The sequence below is a fragment of the Watersipora subatra genome, chromosome 1 (genome assembly GCF_963576615.1).
Source record: "Watersipora subatra chromosome 1, tzWatSuba1.1, whole genome shotgun sequence".
Classification (NCBI taxonomy): domain Eukaryota; kingdom Metazoa; phylum Bryozoa; class Gymnolaemata; order Cheilostomatida; family Watersiporidae; genus Watersipora; species Watersipora subatra.
This window is the reverse complement of record NC_088708.1, coordinates 17,947,985-17,964,981: the sequence shown is the minus strand read 5'-3', so window position 1 is coordinate 17,964,981 and position 16,997 is coordinate 17,947,985. Positions and strand designations below refer to the sequence as shown.

General features: G+C 36.0%; 1 protein-coding gene across 1 annotated transcript in view; it reads left to right on the top strand.

The window, feature by feature from the left end:
* The window catches only part of LOC137406741 (KICSTOR complex protein SZT2-like), a 136,864-nt gene that overhangs the window by 87,741 nt on the left and 32,126 nt on the right, over nucleotides 1-16,997 (top strand). Inside the window, exons 42-52 of the mRNA XM_068093375.1 lie at nucleotides 2,764-2,928; nucleotides 4,592-4,671; nucleotides 4,866-5,015; nucleotides 5,122-5,224; nucleotides 5,768-5,906; nucleotides 8,395-8,521; nucleotides 10,164-10,288; nucleotides 13,632-13,893; nucleotides 15,900-16,017; nucleotides 16,157-16,231; nucleotides 16,455-16,651. Of these exons, the coding sequence (XP_067949476.1) occupies nucleotides 2,764-2,928; nucleotides 4,592-4,671; nucleotides 4,866-5,015; nucleotides 5,122-5,224; nucleotides 5,768-5,906; nucleotides 8,395-8,521; nucleotides 10,164-10,288; nucleotides 13,632-13,893; nucleotides 15,900-16,017; nucleotides 16,157-16,231; nucleotides 16,455-16,651 (1,541 nt within the window). The remainder of the gene's footprint in view (nucleotides 1-2,763; nucleotides 2,929-4,591; nucleotides 4,672-4,865; nucleotides 5,016-5,121; nucleotides 5,225-5,767; nucleotides 5,907-8,394; nucleotides 8,522-10,163; nucleotides 10,289-13,631; nucleotides 13,894-15,899; nucleotides 16,018-16,156; nucleotides 16,232-16,454; nucleotides 16,652-16,997) is intronic.

The following is a 16,997-nucleotide window of genomic DNA, read 5'->3' as shown; positions in this document are numbered from 1 at the left end:
CTTATTTTTCCAACTAATGCCTAATTCAAATGAGGTCAAATATTTAACGGAACCTGGAATGAAATGAAGCATTAGTTTGCCTGGGAGGTCAACTTTCACCAAAATGTTTTCCTGTTTTGTCCAACTCACTGCAAGCCGCAAGAGTTTGAACATCATTACTTTCTCGCAAACAATTGACCAATAGCATAGATTTAGCTTCATCCATTATGGAGGCGACGAGAGTTATAATTACCCAATCATATCTATCCTTTCCATATAAATTTTAGGAAACTTGAAGATGTGATTGCGTCAAATTTGAGTTGATTTCAAAGGAAGCATTTTTTCTTGTCTATCAGTTGATATGTTGTTTGTTGGCGATCTCATTGTCAAGATGTTTGAGGATTAAAATCGAAAAAAATGGATTGCAGTAAAAACGCTCGGGCCAAAAAGACATGCCCAGACTTGCCCAAAAATGATGTAACGAGTGATACAACCTGTCTCTATCTCTCGTATTCACATTGGCTATTTGCGATAAAAGTCTAGTCCTACGCGGCTCTATTGGCATATATTTTATTTTGTATTTGATCATGTTGGCTAGGATAAAATTTTAAATCCAGCTACAAATACATTATTATGAATGTCTCAAACGTCTCTCATAAGGGAAATTCAAAACTTGTCATATTAGCTCCCTCTAAATGCTGTGTAAACATCTGAGTACCGACTACGAGTCTGCCGGTCTACGGTAATTAGGTCATCGAGTTAACTTATTTCATCGCGGCCTTTGTATCAGCTAAGTTCTCAGTTGCTACCCACACCGGAAACTAGCTACTAAACAAAATAATCACGCCGCCATCTTTGAAAAGAATATGTTCGAATATACGGCAAAACCAACTGCATCCCAAAAGTCATGTATAGTCAGCGTTATCCAGTCATTATCAGTATCAATTTGTAGAAAAAATTTACTGGTCACGTCCGATTAGTTAACATTCAAGTTCAAAACAAATGGTGTTATGAGTTGACCGAAATAGTGAACGCAAAACAACGTCAATTTCGTTAAAATCAATTAACCCACCGATTCTGGCAAAGGATTACTAAAGCCTAATTACTAATGTATTCAATATGTTCTGCAAATCATGTTTTGCATTGTCTTCAACGGTATTATTATTTTATATAATTTTTACAAGCCAAAAATTTTTTATCGCAGCATAAAGTTTTTATTAAAAACATCCATCCAAGCCATGGCCATTCACATAGTTTCAGCTTATATAATAGGACAAATTACTTCTACTGCAGATCTATTATCACATTCGTGTCTATTTTTCCCATTTATGGCAGTTTCCAGACCAACACGACTGCCCCCCTAGTGAACCGCATTAACATCCTGTAACAATAAAACAAATGTAATACATGTCATTCATATATATGTCGTTCTAACCCGTATGTACTGAAAGCTTTCAATTTGAGAGTTAGATAGATTGCGAGTGTAATTTTCGAAATGAATTAATGTTTAATAAAAGCATAAATACGCAAAGCCAACAATTCGAAGCTTTGTTTCTGAGAGTTAAAGATGAGCATTGATCAATCGATGTTCCTCACTTCCTACAAGTGAGAAATAAACATAAATTCTAATCATAAATCTAATTTACTAGCTAAAAATGCCAAATAAGATTTTAAGCAAATGTTATAGCTAGGTGAAACGATTAAAAAGTTGTGAAACGGTAATTCGTGATAGCAAAAAGTTATAATTTTACTTATTAGTAGATGTATTCATGAGTAATAAAATTATTACTGTTAGTTTAGAATATATGTAAAGGACACTAAAGGTTAAAGATAAATTTACCTCCATTCTCCTATCTTTCTCTGCAGCATAACGCTGTTGACGCTTGTCAGCTCTAACCATAACCTGTCTGCCCCAACCTTTAATCACCTGACGCTCAGAAAACTTTGAGTCACCTCGTTACAGCATTGTTACAATTGTGTTGTTGGCCAATAAAACGTGTCAGTGCATTAATTCAGTAAATTAAATATTGATGTCGATCCACGTAGCTACTAGAATCTACTACTAGTCAATGCACGTAACTAACTAGTAATAGAATAAAACCCCTAACAACGAAAATCTTCGAAATCACAAACAAAACTTTTTAGGAGTGATAACATTTAATATGACCTACGTATATAAAAGTTTCGCGCTGATGATTGGCTAGTGAAGAGATCTTATATATTTATCACTCGTGGACTCTTTTCGCATGTATTACTCATTACGTCACGAATGAAGCGCCCGCTCGAATCTGAGCGGCTTAAAAGATGGCCTTATTCAAACGCTTAGATCTCTGGACAGGGTTAGTCTATAAAGACAAAAATGACATCAAATTGTAGCTGATGTTTTAGTCTTTTATTGGTCTTAATTTAATTAAATCGACCTTTTTGACGCAATCATATCTTTAACAGCATTGCTTGATTGCCACAAAGCTGTCGAAGATTCACCATTTTGGCCCAAACAAAATTTCATTTTAAAGTTTCCTTTCATGGTTTCATCGAGATAAGTCATCGTGTGAACTAGGCTTCAGACATAGATCAGATTTATACTGAAGTCAAGCGTCACCGCAGAAGGTCACTAATTTACATCTCACATTTATTCTACTGCACGGTTATCAACACGCCATGCTGCACTAACTTAGGCTGACACTGCTTTAGCTGTCACAGTAAGATTTGGATTACCCAAGCACACCTGTTATCCCAGTATTTGTATAACCTGAGCTGATTCTCTCCTTTGGTTCTGTTTAGTGAGACGTTACCGTCAGAGAGATCGACAGAAAGATATTTCTCTGGAAGTCTCAAAGGCAATGTTCCTCAGGCTAAGCTTTTTAACCATGTGCTCAGCGAGATAAGGAGGACATGCAAACTTGTTAATCAACGTCTTTTGTTAAAAGATCTGCACAACAAGAGAAAGTAGGTCATGTGCAGATAACCCTGTCTGTGTGTCTTAATCGCAATCATTTCCTCGCACTGTATTATCATTGTAGATACCTAGCATTAAAAATATGCATCTGTTTGCCATTTTCATCTTGTTTCATAGCTGGCTATAACCTTAAAACCTCTTCTAATAACAACCTTTGTTCTGCTACACCTGCAGAAGCTGTTGTCGTGTTCTGCTTACAGTGCGCCCTCGGTTTACTCAGGTGATGGCCCTGTTATACGATTTTTTTGCTCGCCAATGTGGAACACGCTAATTCATCACCCTCCATAAAAAATATTTTTCACCACACGAAATCAACAAAATTTTATCTCCAAAATTCAAATTTGGCAGTCGGTATGCTGATTACGTCGGAATAAAAAATATTCTCATGTGTTATTCGCCGAGATCCCTCTAACAATGAGTGAACGAGATACGATGCTCGATTTCATTTATTTCGGCATTATTAGTTATTGTGAAAATGAAACCAGAAACAGATAAGTGATAAAATTTTAGCAATTAAAAATTTGAAGTTCAGTAAAATAGTTAAAAATACATACTGACATTTAGCTTAAGTATGTATTTAGTAAACTAAGTTCATTTAAGTTAAATTCAACGTTTATTTAATACATTTGCCTCAAAAGTAAAAGCTCCCTACAGTATGTACTGCACATATTACATTGTAACGCTACGTTTTATTGCAGATCATAACCACTAAATACATTAAAGTTACTTTAGGTAATTATAGTTACTAAGGTTAACATATTATTTTGTATATAATTTTTAATATGTACAATACATATATAACATTTTGATGATTTTTACCAGGGGGTGTTTGCATTAGATATTCACTGGTTTTCTATACCTCTCTTTACGAGATTTTTGCTTTACAAAGCCAACACTAGAATGAATTAAAATCGAATGGCGAGGGTCTACTGTACCTGCAGTAGCTACCTTTTTGTTCAGTAGTACCTGCAGCGGTTGGGTTGTCTCTGTGTTTTCTGCAATTGCAGTAACAGTCTTTGTACTTTGTTGCTCCTGCTGCAGTTGCCCCTGTGTTCAGCTGCACCTGCAGTAGTTGTCTCCATGTTCAGTTGTACCTGTAGTGATTGTCGTTGTGTTATGCTAAACTTTAAACAGTGTCTCCTCATATCACAACACCTGCAGCAAATGTCTCGTTGTTCTGTTGTACCTGTAGTAGTTGTCTCTTCATCCTGTTCTCAGTCACTGTTTTGCATTTCTGTTATGCCTGCAGCAGTTGTTTTTTTTTTGTGTTGAGCTTTAACTGCAGTATTCATCTCTCTGCTCCATTATATTCACAGAAGTTGTTCCTTTGTGCTTTTATACTCACAGAAGTTGTCCCTTTGTGCTAGTATACTCACAGAAGTTGGCCCTTTGTGTTGTTATACTCACAGAAGTTGTCCCTTTGTGCTAGTATACTCACAGAAGTTGTCCCTTTGTGTTGTTATACTCAAAGAAGTTGTCCCTTTACGCTGTTGCTCTTCTATAGCAGTCTCTTTGTTTTTGGTGGTTTCTCAATGGTTGTTTTTCGAATATCATATCTAATGTAAACTTGTCGATCTATTTGTAATTGCGAACATAGCATTTTTAGATGAGGAGGGTCAAGGCTGTATTATTGTCTTTGCTGTATCTCTGTAGATGTGACGTTCTTTTGGAGGAAAACACGGATGATGAGTTGAACACTGAGCATAGAATCCAAAAGAAGACAGATCAAACAGGTTTATAAACTTGCCTTACAATGTACATTGCACTGTGCTTGTAGGTGCTCCTTAAAATGTGATTTGGCTGGGTGCAATATCGCAAGAATTGAATTTTCAGCATTGGTACAATAAAATGCATGTCTCAGGATGCAAATGTTTTTCAATACAAGAAGAGTCGTGAGCTGCCAACTCTATAATCTCTTTTTGAACAGATTCAGATGGAGAGCACAAGTCAGATGATGAGTATCTGTATGCAAGAACTAAGTTCAAGCAGGGCCATTTCAAGTGTGAACTCAAGTGGGAAAAGGTCTTTCATTTGCACCCTCGCCTAAAAGGTGACAAGGGCAAGACTGTGAAGCGAGGTTGGTTGTCAATGAGAAAACATTTTCACTCGTTTTGCTCACCTGTTTGAGGAAGTATCGAGATCCCAAGCTGCAGGCTATTCACATAGCTGGTGGTTTTTTTCAGGTTTGGCTGCTTTGAGATCCGGCCTTAGCAATCTGAGAATAACAAACAGAAGCAATATGTTTGTTCACAAAGAGAGACAGACCGAGAGTATTTTCTATCTCAGGTATACCGTAAGGCTGCTTAAGGTTTTCTAGTCCCCGTGTCTCTCTAACATATAGTATACCATGAGACTGTTTAAGGTTTTCTAGTCCCCATGTCTCTCTAACTTATATCCATGAGACTGTTTAAGGTTTTTTAGTCTCCGTGTCTCTCTAACTTATATACCATGAAACTGTTTAAGGTTTTTTAGTCCCCATGTCTCTCTAACTTATATGCCATGAAACTGTTTAAGGTTTTCTAGTCTCTGTGTCTCTCTAACTTATATACTATGAGACTGTTTAAGGTTTTTTAGTCCCCATGTCTCTCTAACTTATATACCATGAAACTGTTTTAGGTTTTCTAGTCTCTGTGTCTCTCTAACTTATATCCATGAGACTGTTTAAGGTTTTCTAGTCCCCGTGTCTCTCTAACTTATATCCATGAGACTGTTTAAGGTTTTCTAGTCCCCGTGTCTCTCCAACTTGTATACCATGAGACTGTTTAGTATGAGGCACAAGAGGCCTGCTACATATTTGTCTTAACATACTCTCACTTTATGTTTGATTAGACTAGCTGAGGCGAATGACTCTCTGACTACGCCCAGAATCGAGTATGGTGATGAACCCCGACATATCTCTGCAGATATACACCCAACAGCGATTCTCTCCAGAAGCCCCTCAATTAGCCGCACTCGTGAAGAAAGTGATGTAAGACCGCTTTATGCTGATTCCTAGGGTGCCCAAAAGTTTTCTACTCCTACCTCCCTGTTTTGCACTCTTACTTATGTGTATTCATAGGCTATCTTTTACTTGTTGCTCTTTATGATAGCCGTAACCACAGACATCACTTGTTAGATACTGGAAGACTGGATGAATTCAATCACATTCTAATATTTATCAACCACATTTTATTTTACGCTCTCAAATAGCTTGTCCTACAAGGATTAACATTACAGTGATATACTGTAACATTAAGATTAACATTAAGTGAAGATCGTTGACCACATTTTCCAATGACTTGAGGGGAACAGATGTTGCAAAATATTATTGCCTGAACAATAGCAAATAAAATTACAGATTGCAGTTTAATAATATTTTTTGCATAATTTTATCCAAATATGCGGTTTTCAAGTCATGAAAATGAACAGAAAGATATGCGATGTTCCCAAAATATTGACAGAAACAGCTGCGATGCTATATAATTATATTAAAACTATTCAGTTTTTTTTTAAGATTATTTCAAAATTGTCTATTCCAATTCCTTATTCATGAAAGTTGTGCATGCATTGATAGGCTCTAAGCATATGGCTTCTGAACATTAAAAAAATTTACGAACAATTTTTTAAATTCTTTATTTATGTAAAAGAAGAATTTCTTGCTATCACACTCCGTAAGATGGTACGCAACAATCCAATTGGTATAATTCTATAACCAATGTTCACAAGTTGATATGGGTGTATAAATACAATGCAGACTTTTTTATACTCGCCTCATCTGCTTTAACCCTACGTTATAACTAGGGTCAAGTGGGGTAAGTACACCATCGAAAAAGGGTAATTCAATTTCGCAGTCTTGCTGCTTTGCTTTAACTAAATATTTGAGTCTAATAGTTGTCATTGTGAAACTTCAGAATGTTCTGAGCAAGAATATCAGCACTAAAAGACTGTTAATTAAATATCATTGCTTTATATGAAGCGCTAAAAAATGTATGTCCAGGTGGTGCATTTACCCCATATACAGGGGTAAGCGCACCACCTAGCCTTCTTTTCCATTGTTATGCATTGGTTGATAAACAGAGGCAAATGCACCAAATTGCTGATATTGAAATTATATAAAATTCAATAGAGATGAAAAAAAAAGTTTTTTTGAGCTTGTACCGCACCACCGAAATGTTGATCGTATTGAACATTAAAATTTTAAAAATTAGCAATTCTATACCATTGCAATTCAAGTGACCAGTTTTACTCGAGTGAACCACAAATTTGACATAGACTAACTCAAAAGTATAACAAAAAAGACTATAGAGATTGGAGAACTTAAAATGAGATTGAACCGTCTCTTTTGATGGAGAACTACATGTTTGCTGGGTGGTGCACTTGCCCTGCCCTTGTTATATATTAAGGTGCACATAGGTTAATGTTAATGTGTACTACATAGGTGCACTTGCCCCTGTCTCTAAAATTATCAGGGGCAAGTGCACCACCCCAGTTAAAATAATACAAAATTATTTGTTTGGATTAAAACAAGAAAAAAAGTATTCTATGGACAGACACCAGTTGCACTCAATAGTTAGCCAAAACAAGTATCCACTAAAATGAAAGTTATAAAATTATCAGTGAACAGCTCTAAATTTAAAGCCAACTACTTAAATAGCGCATTTACGTTTTTGTTGCTCACTTCACAAAAAATTTAAAATCCAGAATGCAGGGACTATAGCTTCCTGTGGAGGATCATGGGTAATAGTCCTGCAACTCATAGACAGCTATGCAGGGATTGGTTGATAAAATATCAACAGCTGGTGCACTTGCCCCAATGGTGCACTTACCCCACTTGACTATATCTGCCAAATTTGGTAGCCGCAATAGCCTAGCATGAGGGAAATTATATACTGGATAGTGGAAATTGTACAAGAATGGCTGCCAATAAAAGTGTTTTTTCTTTAATCGTGTGAGTTGCCTAATTGTTAACGTTTACATCATAATTAATACGTCTATGTTTTTGGCTGACAAAATGAGCTTATGACACAGTTTAGAGCTTGAATCCTAAGTGTTTTTGTTTTCAAAACTGGTTTTTCCTTGTTGAACATCAAATTCATTGTGAAAAATGAAATATTCTGATTATACTGTTATAAATAGATGTAATTGTATAATACTGTCAGTTGACCTGCAGTGCATATACACACTCACTACCATCATACCTTAACGCCTCAATGTCTACAAACATTAAAAATCGATGATGAGCTCAGACTATGTTTTACAATAATGCATTATAAAGTTATGCCTATGCATTCTTTCAACGAGACCGCCCGATTATCACAAATCCACCTGTAATTCATTTGGTTGGTACATGATTAAATCTGAATGCCAGGCACATGCCTCATATGCATCTTTAGCCTCAGTATCTACACTAACACCTAGCCTTAGATTGAACTCCAACTTTAAGTGATGACTCACATGCTCATCATCCATTTATGCAGAATTCCCGAAGGCCTTCTGTCACCGACAATGATGATACACACTCCATTTCATCTAGCAGAGCTTCTTGTAAACGGATCATGGCTGATGAGGGTGTAAAACTCCTGGTGTATGGCATAGATGATGTCGGTAGGTGTACAACTAAGGGAGTCCACTTCATTTGGTGTACTAAAGCATCGGAATTATGCTAGTATCGGCTAAACAAGGTTTTAGTTTTCATTCAGTAAGCTTGTAGTGAATGCCATTCGTAGTTATTTTTTCTTGGTCATACTTGGGAGTAAAAGAAAAGCTTTTCATGGCTGGTGTTTTTGATGGTTTTGCTTTTTCTTTAAAAAAATATTATATATACAGTCAAACATGGATAACTCGCCCACGGATAGCTCGAACACATGGTTAGCTCGAACGGTTTCTTTGGTCCGTTCCCACGTAATGATAAATTGCTATAGATAACTCGAACTCAACACTGTTAACTCGAACTGTTTTTTGCCCAACGACTACCGAAACGGTTGTTATCGCTTTAGAAAATCACTTTATTCCAAGCCATAGAGAAAAACCTCAACTTTTCGTAATTCATAAGCGTCGTTATTACCACCATCGGCAAAATATTTTTGTCATCGACTTTTCTAAAGGTTTGGTGAAATTTGATTTATACCAAACATCCGTTTAGCGATCGCCCTTCGGAAGCAAGGAAAGTGGTATTCGTTAAGAGCAACACTCCGAGGCAGTTCAATTAGAAGTTTTACGAGGTTTTACGGTACGTTGTATATCACTCTATCACTCACGCTTTTTGAATGGATACTTATTGAACGTACATGTATTCTGTGTTTAGGTCAAACGATGAATAGTTTTCCGACGTTGATTCCGTGTTGAATCAACGTCGGAATGTTGAATGTTTAAAATGTTTCAAAGATTGTTTTAATTAAACGTATACGTTGTCTTAGCTAAAAAAAACTATTCATCGTTTGACCTAAACACAGAATACGTGTGTACATTCAATAAGTATCCATTCAAAAAGCGTGAGTGATATACAATGTATCGTAAAACCTCGTAAAACTTTTAATTGAACTGCCTCGGAGTGTTGCTCTTAACGGATCCCAGGTAAAGTGAGGTAATCTTTGCATAAACTTCAAGAAAAATCGGCAAAATTGATCGTGGGTAAAACGCTCAAAAGAAAAAGATGTCTTTTCTTTTGAGCATTTCAACAACGATCAAGTTTTGCCAATGTCAATCTAAAAAACGTTCTGGCAATAACATCAACTCAAACAACCAACCAATCTCAAGTGATAGAAAAATCTCTATACTTTTTGATACAAACGTTTTAAACTTTACATTAGAAGCATTTAATTTGAAACAAGCCATTTGTGCTTTTGATTTATATTATAGTTTGCATATGTACATGTATCTACTAATAAATAAGTAAATACATGGACTTGTGACAGTGCTCTGATAACTTGAACACTCTGGTAATTCGAACACTTTCGCTCGGTCCCTTGAAGTTCGAGTTATCCATGTTTGACTGTATTTTGTTCTCAGTGATAAGAAAAAATGTTTGCTTCCGTCTCCATCTTCTACCCAATCAACTGTTAAAGACAAAGTTCCTCAAAGAGGAGTTTTTGCTTTGTCCATTGTAGGGTCAGATATCAAGTGTCCACTGTAGGGACAGACATCAAGTGTCCACTGTAGGGTCAGATATCAAGTGTCTACTGTAGGGTCAGATATCAAGTGTCCACTGTATGGTCAGATATCACGGTGGATGTTTTGTCCACTGTAGGGTCAGATATCAAGGTGGATTTAGTGAGGATGTTAGAGGCGAGGTTGGATGAGACAGTCATGGTGGAAATAGAGAAGCTGTTGTCCAGAAACCCCAACTGCATGCTAACTCCGCTTGATGTCCAGGTAATCTCATGTTCAATAAGAAATAAAGCATGGTACTGCTCGCTGTTATTTCAGTTTATTATGTTATTTATGTAACATAATATTCCAACGTTTCTCCAAAAGCTTTGCCTGCAACAAACAAATATTTTTAGATTGATGCCACTGTTATATCTCAGCAACAGCCAATGAATGATGAGCTGAACTTTTGCGCTAAGTTACATCCAGGTCCCCTCCATAAGTCTTATTACAAGTCTGTTGATATTGTATAAGATGGTTTTGTTTTGTAGCAGTTCTATGTTTGTCAAGTGCTGTTTCAACATAAATTTGTGACCAAAGCTTATGGTCACCTTCTTTTCAGGGCTAGGTTACATGCCGCTGCTAAGAAATTTAAGGTGTTAGCGCTCTTATTGAAATCACATGAGCATACATTCTGAAAAATTTAGAAAGTTGCCAACAGCTCCGCCTTTATACTACCCATTGTATTTGTTTGCCTTTGATTTCAGATATACTTGTCATTCATTTGTTACAGGTTTATAATCAGTTTTAATTCTACAGTAATACTTCAACTTACGAGTGCTCCAACGTACGAAAAACTTGAGATACGAGCCAGCTTTCAAGCAAGTTTTAGCACTAACATACGAGCCATGTTTGAGATGCGAGCACTTGAGTCAGTTGCCAAGTATGCCGGAGGTGTTTTATGAGAACAGCATCACACTGTATTTTTCAACTGCTCAGGTTATACTGTTGTACCGTGTTTTTTTGTGCACGATTTTCTGTGCAGAATTATGTGAATTAAAAGTACTGTGCGTAGACCGAAAGTTTGCCAGTAAAATGAAAGATAATACAAAGAAAAAGCAAATGATAACAGTCGATATTAAACGGAAAAATATGCGAAATTTGTATGCGTGATTCAGCTAGCTCGGCAATATGACAGAAATACATTCATAATTATCAAACAGAAGGATTATATTCAGGGCATTTAGTTCGCAAAAAGGACTAACCATAGTTTCTAAACGGTGCAGCGATCTTCACGACCGCTGATGGCATTGGACAAACAATTGGCCGGTGACGGCGTAACTGAAATGATGCTATGTGAAAAGGCCGGCGCTATCTATCCAAACTGTTTAATAAACATTCGGACAAGTTGGCTAGTGGTCGTGCGCTAACCATTTGTGACGACACCTGTGTTCGTCCTAATCGCAACATGTTGCAAGGGCGACAAAGGCAATCGTCCTTAGATAGGTTTATCTTAAAACGGCCGGCTAGTCGTGAAAGCGAAAAAAAGGAAAAATTTCTCGCTAACCAGCGAGAAATTTCAAACGATGAACGCCGAAGAAATTTTAATTACGTTTAGTTAAAAATGAAAGTTTGCTTTTAGGTTTGCTTCTAAGTTTGTTTTTTAACACTTTGATAAAATCCAAATTTATCAAAGTCAACTGTTGTAACGAAGGATAACTTATATCTCCCTCCCTGGCAAATGCGAGTGTTAACTGCTATTGTATGTATTTAATTTTACATTTTAATTAATCACATTTCCTTGCATTATTTTTTATTTGTTGCTTTTTGAAAGCATGTAGTACGTAAGGACAATAACCAACATGTTCTTCCTGTTACAATATCTTGTTTTGAGTGTTTTATTTGCTTTTTAGACTATGGAAACCAATCAATATATATTTAATTGTTCTATATATAAATGAATTGCACTAACATGCGAGTAAATTGACATACGAGCTCAGTCTCGGAACGCTTTAAGCTCGTAAGTTGAAGTATGACTGTAATTTAATATAAGGTTTGTTTGTGTTATGTATCGACCAAATGCGATAAAACAATAATCTATAAAAATACAGGTTAGGTTAACATTTTAGCCAATAAAAGTTTAGTATGGTTGAAATTTGTTCCCTAACTGCAGGCTTTGCTCACTTCCCATTCAACTTTTCTGTTAAACATTTTATTGGAAATAGCAGTGGGGTGTGTTGTATGTCTTAATAAGAAGTGCTGACGCATATTGCGCTTATGTATTTGTTCATTAAAAGATACTTTGGCGATTGTTTTTGTTAAATCCGACGTTTGCTTTTGATGATATAAAATACATAGAATGTTTATTGTAAATCTTCAGCAAGTTCTGTAGTATTCAGTGGCTTAATAAGAGCGAAATTGTCTTTACATACTCAATAAAGAAGTTTGTCATTTTATAAAAATACTCTTCTGTCACTTGCTTGGTGCTCACAGTTCCAATAAAATCATCAACTTAATCATTCTGTGGTAGTGTTTCACTTCAGTGATCAATTTAATCATTTTGTGGCGGTGTTGTAGGATCATATGCTGTTTGTCTCTGCCTCCTTTCAACTTTTATGGTTTACGGATCATTTATATTCTGGGAATTACATTAAAAAATTTGATCATTAGAGCAATAAGAAACATTCTTCAAGAGTTCTACTTACTAAGCTGCTTAAGAACTAATTGTTTAGACAGGTGAAACACGGGTCTTGTAAGTTTCCAATTCCCCAATTAGCAGGCATCATAAAAGTAAATGGACGTTGTGTGTCATATAGCCGTGATGGTTAATAATCTCCTTTTGGGTCATAGTAGACTGCCGCTCAGTCTTTCTTTAAATGATAATCCTTCTTCTCTTTGCTAAGCTGGTTTTTGTTTTGATCTCTTTCGGAGAGGCTCAAAACGATTCAAATCTTGGATCAAAGAATTGATGAAATCTTTGCGATTCTTATTGAGCATATATTATATTCTATATTATATACTATATATTATAGTGTACATAGTATAAAATACTTTCTTTGAGAATTGTTATAATTTTATGTTTGCTTTTTCTGGATCAATAGCTTGATCCAAATGCATCAAATGACAATATCATTTGGAATATAATTAAAAATGCATAACTTAGCTGTAGTTTACGTGTAGTACAGCTAGCAAGCACTTTTGTTTGCTGCGTGTTTCAAACCACTTAATTCCTTCAGTCATGTGTACTTAAAAAACTATGTTCGATAACAAAGTGCTTGTAATTATTTTTGTTTTATAATTAGTTTTCATGGTGAATGTTAAATGATGTTTAAGAAAGTCTTTAAAGACTTGGATAAGAATAAACAAAGAACTAGTAACATATTGCTCATCAAAATAAGACTTTTTATTAGCCATTTTGGTAGTCATGGCTAAAACGACAATTCACATTTTTCATTGACCTCTCCTATCACTTTTGCGCAAGTATGCTGAACAATTATGGCTCAGTGCATAAGAAAATCTCTCCTGAACCAAATGAGCAAAGTAAAGTTGTCGGTTTCAGAACAATTTTTGCAAAGTTCATAGACTCTGCGACTGTCATGTCACGTCTGCAAAGCATTTCTGTTTGTAGTTTCTACAAAAGGCAGAGCCACCGCCGATCTCTCTTAAATTCACACTGCCTGACAAAGTACTGCACCATCAGGCTGCCATTTTACATTACCTTAGGCAGAACCTGCTCTTGCCAGATCTTCTTTACCACCCCAAGTACCAAGACCCTGTACATGGCTTTCTTGATTACACAGAGTCCCTCGACAATGCTCCTCCCATGCTTGACTCCGACACATTTCTCTATAACAAATCTCCAGCCTATGCCAATGCTGAAAAGGGTGCAGGTATTTAAGTGAATCTTTACACATACAAGTTCCAAATGGTTGTGCTCTTCATCACTTAAACCATAATTGTCACGTACAACTTTTATCGTATTCACTAGGTAAATCAGACACGCCGATTCCGATTTTGTACTCAAAATAAAGATTGGTCCACTAACTTTCAGAGTAATGAAGGCTTTTTTATAGCGTTTTAATATCGGTCTCGAAAACAACACGATCGGCACAACAAGCTCCGCCCATAAATATGTGACGTAGCCTAGCTTTTTAGGAACAGAAGTTAGGGGTGTTTAGTCCGATTTAGAACGATAGAGATGGGTGTCTTAAAACCCATTATTATCTAAATTCAGCTTTCAAAATAATTTCAGTCTTTTCTGAATAGTAGATAAGCTATTTAACATTGCATATTTAAAAATGAGCTCGAAAAAGTGCGACAACAACGCTAGCTTGTGATAAAATCGCGCTTTTTTGAGCTCATTTTTCTCGGCGTTCAGCCTATTAAACATCATGTAACATAAGCTACAAGCAATTTCAAATAGTTTATCTACCTTTCATAAAAGACTGAGATTATTTTACAGGCTGAATTTAAATAATAATGGGTTTTAACTCAATCGCACTCGGCGCGAGTTAACTCGCGTATTTATAACGTTGCTATGCACCCAACGTGAGCTATCTCGCCTCTGAAATTTACCTACTCATTGTATCGCTATTTTCAAATTATAGAAGAAAATTTTTGATTACAAATATACAAAATACAAATATACAATGCGTACAAATATGCCTCAATGATGTCTCTGGCAAAAGTTATGACCAAAATAGTACAACCATATCGACATCTACCTAAACCGGAAAGCATCATAGCGAGTCGAAATTTTATTGTTCGCGATAGATTTTTTCAACACCAGAAGTAAATATGCAGATTCAGAAATGGTAAGACAATGAAAGACTGCATAAATAGAATAAAGACATTATTTTTAATGTTTCAAAGTTTTTATTAACTTTTAATTTTGCCAATTTGAATCGTTATGCTCGAATAAAAATACACTTTTTAGGCTGTCAGCCGTAGTCAGCCTAAAGTTATCATTCACTTTCGATAGCATCTTATTCTTAGAGCATTCTTAGAGCTGTATATGAAGTCTGAAAAGTCAAGAACAGAGTTATTGAACATATTTTTAATATTTGAAACATGTTTATGACAGTTTATTTGAGTTAGTGGCATGTAGATTAGCTACCTTTTGGTTTGAAGGATGATACTCGCGAAGAAAAGTTCGAAATTAAAGTTTCATAATTTTCATGTTCATTACTAACTGTATATGTATAAATAATATTCATTACTGTGTATTGTGTGTAATAAATAAGTTATTTTAGTCAAACTATATATTTTTTTGGTGCAAGTCTAATTTTGTTTCAGCAAATAACAATTTTTTCAAAATCGGAAATTTTCTGAAACTACCTTATTTGAGACACAGATACACATAAAAGATATATGAGTTGTCTATATGAATGTAATATCATTTGAAAAAGGAGACTTGGCAGGTTCTTGTGCAACTTGAATGAGTAAATTATCTCAGGCCTGTTTTTTGTATTAGTAATTTGAATTATGGCTACTTTCTGAAAAAGGAGCGGTATTTGGGGCTAACTCCCTGGAAATTAGTTGGGTGCGAATGAGTTAATACACCCATCTCCATTATTCTAAATTGGACTAAACATCCCCAACTTCCGTTTCTAAAAAGCTAGGCTGCGTCACATATTTATGGGCGGAGCTTGTTGTGCCCAGTGCGTTGTTTTCGAGGCGGGTATTGAAACGCTTTAAAAAGCCTTCATGACTTTGAAGATTAGTGGACCAATCTTTATATTGAGTACAAAATCGGAATCAGCGTGTGTAATATACCTAGTGAATACAATGAAAGTTGTACGTGACAGCTATGATTTAAATTCAGTTTGTTAGAGCCTGCAGTAGCATTACTAACCACAGTTCATCTTTGTCCTATGATTAGTGTTGTTGTTTATAGGACTAGCTCTGATATACCTTCAACTAGTCGACAGTATGAACAAACCAAAGCACCTTATTAGCTGCCCACCACCTGCGGAGGATGCCTGGAGGTCTCTTGACAAGTCCATGTTCAGCGAGTGAGTTTGCTTTTGATCGCTAAGTAAAACCTATTGTCCCCTGAGAAAGATGGCTTTTCAGAAATTCATTAGAGCTTTTAATCTGTACTGTTTAGGCTAGTGATAGTAATTCAACTAAATATTATTTTCTACCTTGTAGATTGACTTCTGTTCACAAAGTTGAATCGGAAGAGCCAAGCAAGCCTCTCAGTACATCCTCTTTTGTGCGATTCAGGTGATCACAGTAAAGCTCTAATTAATTGGAAATTTAGCTGTCCTTATTTAATGGTTTCAGTTTGAATCTTTTCAAACTATTACTCCTGATACCTACTTCTATTATCAAGGGATGAGTTTGACAGATTATGCATAGGGAGGGGTCACATTGTACATAAGACTCCTCGCAAGACTTCCATTTCTCACCTTACAAAATATTAGAGATGAGTTCTCGTTTATTGTAGCATCTGGTCTCGTGGAGTGATGGATCTGCAGGTGATGGAAAACCAATTGAAGACATCTCTGGTTCACTCTCTGTGTGATTTGGTCTGTGAATTCTATGCATTCACTGCTCCACTCTGTGAACCTCCTCCTCAGCTTCAGAAAGATTTAGCTGATCTTATTGCTCAGGAAGAGCAGCATTCCTATCATAACAATAGAGGTGAGAACATTTCATTCCACATGTTGACATTTTGCATCGATTGATGATGTAGTAGACATGTGCACGAAGTTGGTTGGGTATACAGTCAATCTCTATTTGCTATCACCTCAGCATGTGAGTTTGCTTACGTGTAAAATCTGAGCAAATGTTTGACCCTAGACCTACAACAGTTTCCAACATTTAGTTTTTGAAGTTTTATGGGACGTACAGTTTCCCAAGTGGCAGTGAAGATGCTGGTGAAAATTAGAAAATGTAATGTAAAAATAACCTTTAAATAACATTAGCTAATTTTACTTTGAGTTATTTGTCATGTATTTCTATTACGCTTCTATCTCTGACTTTGTGC